General features: G+C 42.5%; 1 protein-coding gene across 1 annotated transcript; it reads right to left on the bottom strand.

Moving 5' to 3' along the window:
* LOC136505490 (uncharacterized) lies at positions 1 to 8263 on the bottom strand. Its single transcript, XM_066500649.1, has 6 exons — positions 7971 to 8263; positions 6468 to 6837; positions 5593 to 5677; positions 869 to 955; positions 554 to 796; positions 1 to 360 (listed from the first exon to the last, which is right to left on the bottom strand). The coding sequence occupies exons 1-6, from the start codon at positions 8147 to 8149 to the stop codon at positions 287 to 289; spliced, it is 1038 nt and encodes a 345-aa protein (XP_066356746.1). The 5' UTR covers positions 8150 to 8263; the 3' UTR covers positions 1 to 286.
* Between the last annotated feature and the right edge of the window lie 226 nt (positions 8264 to 8489).

Raw genomic sequence — 8489 nt, 5'->3', positions numbered from 1 at the left:
TAGTGACAAAATATGCCGATTCAATTAACAAAGATGTTCATCTAAGTTTCATTGTTCGTTCCAAAAATCTGAGACAGTACAAAATTTAGCAAGTACATGCTCAGGTCTCACAAGACCCGAAGGCATCTATCTAAAGGGAGCCACTAAACTAAGAGCATTGAGGTGAAAGCTGTTATTCATCAACTGTGAACTTTCAAGTTAGATCAGAGATCTCCAAACACAGAGAAGACTTGGCCATGACTTGCACAAGGGACCCAAAAGTAGTGGTTGCCAAAAATCCGGTTTCTTATAGTGGCAGCTGCATCTTCTCAAAAACAATTATAGCAATAATCGGCCCTGCAACATCTCCCAAGGCACAACCTGCAAGGTATACAAAGATACAGTTAAGCGATGTTACATTGAAATGATGCTAATGTACTGACCTTATTCTGCTAGTTCAAAGTGAAACTTGAAAATATATATGTATTTCTATTAAGTGAGGAAATGAATGCTTGCAAAAGTATTGTAGCATCTTAGTATATGCACTCAAGACAGCAGGGAAATTATGACTCACCAAACCATTGTCCATGCACTGGATGCACGAGGGCACCAATGCCTGCTCCAACCGAGGCCAAAACTAAAGAGAAACAACTTTTGATGGTAATCCCATAAATCTTCCTCCCAAACAATCTGAACTTATTCATATCAAAAAACTGGTCATCGCTTTCATAGTCATCGCTGGGCTTACGGATGAAACATCTGTATACTTCAATTATGGATTGCACTACCCAAGCAGCAGATACTCCCAGTGCATGTGCTGTCCAAAGAAGAAACTTGAGAGAACTCTCTATTAAAAGAAATCAGAAACAACAATACAAGCAAATCTGACCTCGGAAAGTTGTTCTGGCAACACAGTATGTGTACTGTGGAGTTGACATCCCCCTTGCAGCTTTCCTTTTTGATGATTTTGAAGCATCTATAGAAAAGAGAATTAGCTATAATTTGCATAAAAATTGTGATAATAATAAGACATAAAATTGAAACAAATGAATTGGGTGAGAGCGAGGCAGATAAATAGATTCATAGAAGCATCATCATATACACAGAGCTGTAACCTTGTCAACATGTCATATGACCACAGAAAGAAAATGTAGCTAGCATATCTATACATGTGGAGATACATGTATAAGCTGCAAAAACACAAGCTCAGGTAAAGATTGACAAAAATCTAAGCGCTTGATTTTTGGAAGTTTGGGTTGGTTATCACAAACTCCGCCTATGTTGTCTCAACATAGCAGGTCCCAAGCCCTGGTAAAGGAGGGTTGTGATAGGCGTGGCGAGCCAACGTTAAATCTAGTCATTCTAATGGAGATGAAACCCGAAAGAAAACCGTTGGGGCGTAACCCTCTTAGCGACGCGCCATATCGGAACCCGGGTATGGTGTTAAATGAGCAAGGGCCGGGTCGTCACCCCCGTGACGCGCCGTGTCACGATCTGGGCACGGTGTCAAGTGAGCAAGGATCGGGTCGTCGCATCCTTAGTGGCGCACTACATCGGTGCCCGGGTGTAGTGAAAAATGAGCAAGGGTCTTCACATCTAAGTCGACGGGTGCGAAGGGTAAGAAAGCTAGTCGAACTAACTAGGATCCGTTTAGGTAGTTGGAATGTAGGGTCGCTTGCAGGTAGGTTAAGAGAATTAGTTGATACCGCGACTAGGAGAAGTGTAAATATATTATGCGTTCAAGAGACTAAATGGAAGGGTCAGAAGGCGAAGGAGGTGGACAATACAGGTTTCAAGCTTTGGTACACAGGGACAGTTGCGAATAGAAATGGAGGAGTTTTGATTGATAAGAGCCTCAAGAATAGTGTGGTGGGAGTGAGAAGGCAAGGAGATAGGATTATCTTAGTCAAGCTTGTCATTGGTGATATGGTCTTGAACGTAATTAGTGCGTATACCCCCCAAATAGGCATCGACGAGAGTGCTAAGAGACAGTTCTGGGAAGACTTAGATGGTCTGATTAGAGCTGTACCTAGAAGTGAGAAGCTTTTTATAGGAGATCTTAATGGGCATGTAGGTACTACAAGCGCAGGTTTCGAGGCAGTTCATGGAGGTTTTGGGTATGGTAGTAGGAATCAGGAGGGGGAGGAAGTTCTGGACTTCGCGGTAGCTTTTGACCTGATGATAGCCAACACTTTCTTTAGAAAGAGAGAATCTCATCTAGTGACCTTCAGTAGCGGACAACACTCTACCCAGATTGACTTTGTCATCACAAGAAGAAAGGACAAACGATCATGCTTGGGTTGCAAGGTGATACCAGAGGAGTGTTGTTTCTCAACATAAGCTTTTGGTGGCCGACTTTCATTTTCAAGTGCGTGCCCGTAGGGATAAACAAGTTAAGATTGAAAGAACAAAGTGGTGGAAACTGAAAGGGGAGACGTCAGAGGTATTCAGGGAAATGGTTATCAAAGAGAGCTCTTGGAAGGAAGAAGAGGACATAAACAACATGTGGGAGAAGATGGCAACCAACATTCGAAAGGTGGCCTCAGAGGTGTGTGGAGTAACCAAAGGAAGTGGAGGCGAGGCTAAAGATACTTGGTGGTGGAACGAAGAAGTCCAAAGGGCTATTAAGGAGAAGAAAGAGTGCTATAGACGCTTGTACCATGACAGGAGTGTGGACAACATAGAGAAGTACAAGGTGGCAAAGAAGACTGCAAAGCGAGCTATAAGTGTGGCAAAGGATAGAGCGTACGAGGATCTTTACCAACGTTTGAGTACGAAGGAAGGAGAGAAGGACATTTATAGGATGGCTAGGGTTCGTGAGAGAAAGACAAGGGACTTCAACCAAGTTAAGTGTATTAAGGATGAAAGAGAGCATCTCTTGGTGAAGGAGGATGAGATCCGACATCGATGGCAAGAGTATTTTGACAAATTGTTCAATGGTGAGAATACGGATACGACCTTTCAGTTGGATAACTCTTTTGATGACACCAATAAACGCTTTGTGCGGAGAATCCAAGAATCTGAGGTCAAAGATGCGTTGAAAAGGATAAAAGGAGGTAAGGCGATGGGACCGGATGGTATCCCAATCGAGGCGTGGAGATGCCTCGGGGACATAGCTATAGTATGGCTAACCAAGCTGTTCAACCATATTTTTCGATCGAACAAGATGCCTGATGAGTGGAGAAGTATATTGGTACCGATATACAAGAATAAAGGGGATATTCAAAGTTGTACTAATTACCGGGGAATTAAGTTGATGAGCCATACTATGAAGTTATGGGAGAGAGTTATCGAGCATCGCTTGAGAGCAATAACGCGGGTCTCTATGAACCAATTTAGTTTCATGCCCGGAAGGTAAACCATAGAAGTCATTTTCTTAATAAGACAAGTTATGGAGCGGTATAGAAAGAAGAAGGACCTACACATGATTTTTATTGACTTGGAGAAGGCTTATGATAAAATACCAAGGAATGTTATGTGGTGGGCTTTGGACAAACATAAAGTCCCAACGAAGTACGTCGGGCTCATTAAGAACATGTACAACAATGTTGTGACTAGAGTTCGAACAAGTGATGGAGACACGGATGGCTTCCCGATTAGGATAGGACTACATCAAGGGTCAGCTTTGAGCCCTTATTTGATTGCCTTAGTGATGGACGAGGTCACAAGGGACATACAAGGGAACATCCCTTGGTGTATGCTTTTCGCGGACGATGTAGTGCTAGTTGATGAAAGCCGGACAGAAGTGAATCAGAAACTGGAGTTATGGCGGGAGACTTTGGAGTCCAAAGGTTTTAGACTCAGTAGAACTAAAACTGAGTATATAAGATATGACTTTGGCACTACTACTCGGGAGGAGAAAGATATTAGTTTGGAAGGTCAAGTAGTGCCTAGGAAGGATATCTTTCGATATTTATGATCAATGCTACAGAGAGACGGGGATATTGATGAAGATGTTAGCCATAGAATCATAGCAGGGTGGATGAAGTGGCGGCAAGCATCTGGTGTCCTATGTGACAAAAGGGTACCACAGAAGCTAAAAGGCAAGTTTTATAGGACGGCGATTAGACCTGCTATGTTGTATGGTGCAGAATGTTGGCCTACGAAAAGACGACATGTTCAACAGATAAGTGTCGTGGAAATGCGTATGTTGCGTTGGATTTGCGGTCATACAAGAAGGGATTGAGTTCAGAATGATGATATACGTGATAGATTTGGGGTAGCACCAATTGAAGAAAAGCTTGTCCAATACCAATTGAGATGGTTTGGACATGTTCAACGGAGACCTCCAGAGGCACCAGTGCGTAGTGGAATCCTAAGCCAGGATAGTAACGTGAAGAGAGGCAGAGGAAGACCGAAGTTGACTTGGGTAGAGGCAATAAAAGGAGACTTGAAAGGATGGAATATACCCAAAGACTTAGCCTTAGATATGAGTGCTTGGAAGACAGCTATTCACGTGTCTGAACCTTGATTGCTTCTGCTGGGTTTCAACTCTAGCCTACCCCAACTTGTTTGTGACTTAAAGGCTTTGTTGTTGTTGTTGTTGTTGGGTTGGTTATCACACAAGTTCAACCAAAAGTAAAGGCAGAACAAGCTTGTTCATGAGAGTGCTGCTCCTAATGGTTGCATTTGCCTTTTCCAGTGGGTCATACATGTTGATCTCATTTTAATCTTGATTATAATATTCCTTATTGTACGTGGCTAACTCCATTCAAAGTCAAAATATATGGCCATTAATGAGGAATCAAAATGTGATAAGTCCATTCAATGTTTTTCCACTTGCTACACCTATTTCAATGAAAATGTGGTTAAACTGTTCATAAAATTTATAGCGTCATGTGTAGTCATCAGAATTATATTTTCTAAAACTTGGTGAGTCCTTGGTCTGTGTACAAGGATCAAGGTGAAATAGAGATTAGTGCTCTGGCACCGGAAGGTCCCGGGTTCGAGTCGCGGTCTCCTCGCATTGCACATGCGAGGGTAAGGCTTGCCACTGACACCCTTCCCCAGACCCCGCACAGAGCGGGAGCTCTCTGCACTGGGTACACCATTCACAGATTGTAAGAAGTGATTGGCTGAAAAGTTTAAAAGGCCAACAGTTAAGTTCTAAGTTACTCATTTAATTCCTGTAAAAACAGAATTTATTTGAGACACAGGGCATGTCTCTAGAAATCTACATAGCACATCAATATCAGAACAGAGATAAGAACCATGCCAGATGGCACTGGAAGGACAAATGATTAAGAAATTTAACAGAAGTACAAAGTAATGTGGTCAACATTTTTTGTCAAGCCTGTTGACAGCATGGTTCGACATATTTATAGTTACTGATTTCTGAAGCAACACATTAAAATTCCCTACATGATATAATACAATGCCTGTTTTCATCAAACAAAGGATCCGTAAAACCACAATAACCCAATGCATAGTGGTAGGACTTAGAAATATCAACACACCTCATCAGATGTCACAAGCACACAACCCTCTCCAGTAATTTTTTTTTTCTCGTACAGCGCAGGAGAACTGCGTGCCATTTCATTAAGGTAGAAAAAAATGTTACACGGGTCTAAGAGACCCAACTCAGTGCTGAGAAAATTAAAGAGGCATTATTACCTTTGAGAAGTTTCCATGCTGTTCTTTGTGAAACATGACGAACTACAATCCTTTCCAATACTCGTCTGGTCGTTACAATAGAAGTCTGAAATGTAAAGACAAGAATATGACATATGTAAATAACTTATACTTCTAATCCAACAGAAAAAATTGCACAGGCCTTTTGGCAAAGCTTAAGCTTGTACTATACCACTTAGGTCTCAGGTTATACGTTCCATAAACCTCCTTGCTTAATGGGTTACATTATTTGGGTTTTCTAGTACAAAGTAAACCTAGCCATTCATGATAATCCCAGGATGCCCAGCTGCTTGGCCTTGATTCAGATTCCAAGCCCCAAACCACATGGATACTAGGAATAAAGTCATAGTTCATATAGATGAAGAAACTACTACTATTTTGATGGTAGTAGGGATGGAAAACTAACATCACAGAAATAATTCTTAAAAAGTGCAGCAAGCATCAAATCTGCATGGATCAAAATGCAAGTTTTGTGAAAGAAAAAAGAAATAAAGAAGCAAGAAGCTCCTTTCAGGTGTTACTATCAAGTTACACATTAGAAACATTCAATGTCAAGGTAATGAAGTGTTACAATTAGAACATACTGCAACTAATCAATCAATCTGGTCATCAAGCATTTTTTATCACACAGTTTGACTAAATAGCTATTCACGTGCCTGAACCTTGATTGCTTCTTCTGGGTTTCAACTCTAGCCTACCCCAACTTGTTTGGGACTTAAAGGCTTTGTTGTTGTTGTTGTAAAGTTTTATTATAATGCTTGCTATTGGCGAGGCGTAGTAGCCAGTTTATGAAAGCCTGCTATACACAGAGAATTGATCACATTATCCGTAAAGTACATCATAATAAAAGAAGTTACCTCACGCATGATTTGCTTCACTGAATTGTAGAAGGGAGTAACCAGATCCACAGGTTTCTCTTGAGCATCATGAAGCAGATCGTCATCCTCATCCTCAGAATCAGTGTGAGGTTTAGGTTGTATGAGTGGCAAATAATATAACAGAAAAGACCTCAGGGTTGTGATAGTAAAATTTTTCAACCCAAAGGCAGAAAAGAGTGGCTTCAGCTCCGAAGGGTATTCCTTTGTTGTGTTGTGGAAGTAGTCTTTTCTTGCATATTGCATGGAGTCAAGAATCTTGGTATTAAGCTCATTAACAAGTTCATCAGAACCATCATTCCATCCAGCAGTTGTGCCAGCATCACAATGAGCAACAGTAAACCCATGAAAACTGAATAAAAATGCAGTTAAATAGTGTCAGGACAATAAAAAGAAATGCAAGTAAGCAAAAGAAAACTGGAGGCACTACCAAGGCCAACAAGCAGCACATAAAGATATGATTCAGCATGCATTTACATATGGTAGAAATAAAAGCTTGTTTTCGTTTTCTTTGACGGCTAAGTGCATCACTTGCATTTGGTGAACTGTCCATTAGATTGGAATTTGTGTTCTGCCAGCATAACACAACAAAATTCCAAATGTACAATTAAGGAAATTTAGGGCAAGGGCATTTGTGGCCATAATCAGATGCGCGTTATGAAACTAAACAACATGTACTGTATACATTGGCTAATTCACATACATCAAGGGCATATAATGACATATAAGCCAAGTAAAACACTTGTCTCATGGACAAGAAAAGATTATCCTTACAAGAACCTGTCACATAAATTAACTAATAATTTCGACAAGGTAAAAGGTAAGCTTCACAAGGATCAGGAGACCAGTCAGCATTAGTGCAAGTTTACAACCTGTGCTCAGTTTACTTATGTTGTATAAGAACCAACTACATAGTCAACACAACACTCTGATACGACTACAGAATTACTAACAAGAAAACATGACTTCTCCCAGACATAAACAATCAAACATTTAATTCTCTAAGTTACATCACCATCACGGCAAAGTTACTCCCTGGTTGTATATACCATACATCAGCTGGATAAGAATAGTTCTCAGTGAGCTTCTAGATATCAAACAGCCAATACAGAATCTGTTTACTGAGGACAAGTGTTGCGTATAATCAAAATTTGACCTCACAGAACTATAATGTATCTTTCTGCCGATTATTATCTAAAAAAAATCACATCTTTCTTCTTCCTGCTTCCCTGCTGTGATCAGATGGAGCGACTAATTAACATGCGGCGACTGAACCATGCACCACCGGAACCCAGCGCGCCGGCTAAACCGCGAACCAAACCCTAGTCAAAACCTGCTAGGCAATGAATCGAACACCTCCACCGCGACACGGGCAGCCGTGCTCTGGGCAACCAAGCACGCGACGGGGAAGAAGTCGCCAGCTCACAGGGAAAGAAACCTAGCTAGACGTGATGGAGGAGGGGCGATAGGGGGAGGGGAACGAACCCGAAGAGGTGGCGCGCGGAGAGGGGCACCCCGGAGGACGAGAAGGCGGCCGCGGCAGTCGCGGCGAAGGCGGCGGCGGAGAGGCCGGGGTGGGAGTGGGCGGCGGCGGAGGCGGCGGATGCCCCGGCGCGGGGCAGGCGGGAGGTGAGGTCGAGTAAGAGAGCGACGCCGACCGTCATGGCGCGGGGATCTCGAGCGGGACGGGAGCTGGCGGGGATGGCGATGGCCGAGCCGACCGCGCGGTGTCGGGTTGGCGTGGACAGAAAGAAGCAGAAGAGAGGACGGAGGAAGAGCCGAAGAGGCGAGGGATATACGGGCCTGGTCCGAGTTCGGGCCAGATTACCCCGATCACGACGTGCAAGCTATGGACACTTGTTTCCTTCATCTTAGGAAAAATAAAGTTTTTTTTTATAGGTTCCTCACTTCCTGTTCTCACCTCATCAAAACTGCAAAGGTGCCGCTAGGGCTGAACAAAAGTTATTTTTTGTTGGTGAATGTTGGAAAACTGGATTTTCAGCA

The sequence above is a fragment of the Miscanthus floridulus genome, chromosome 14 (assembly GCF_019320115.1).
Source record: "Miscanthus floridulus cultivar M001 chromosome 14, ASM1932011v1, whole genome shotgun sequence".
NCBI lineage: Eukaryota > Viridiplantae > Streptophyta > Magnoliopsida > Poales > Poaceae > Miscanthus > Miscanthus floridulus.
The sequence above is the reverse complement of the archived record's forward strand: the minus strand, read 5'-3'. Positions and strand labels throughout refer to the sequence as shown.

Bases quoted from the DNA above. Each gene is read 5' to 3' on its own strand.
- LOC136505490 (XM_066500649.1), bottom strand. From the start codon at position 8,149: ATGACGGTCGGCGTCGCTCTCTTACTCGACCTCACCTCCCGCCTGCCC. The intron at 6,838-7,970 runs GTTCGTTCCCCT...ATTTTTATTCAG, and splicing joins TCCGCGCGCCACCTCTTCGG to TTTTCATGGGTTTACTGTTG. The intron at 797-868 runs GTCAGATTTGCT...TTCTTTGGACAG, and splicing joins TGCCAGAACAACTTTCCGAG to CACATGCACTGGGAGTATCT.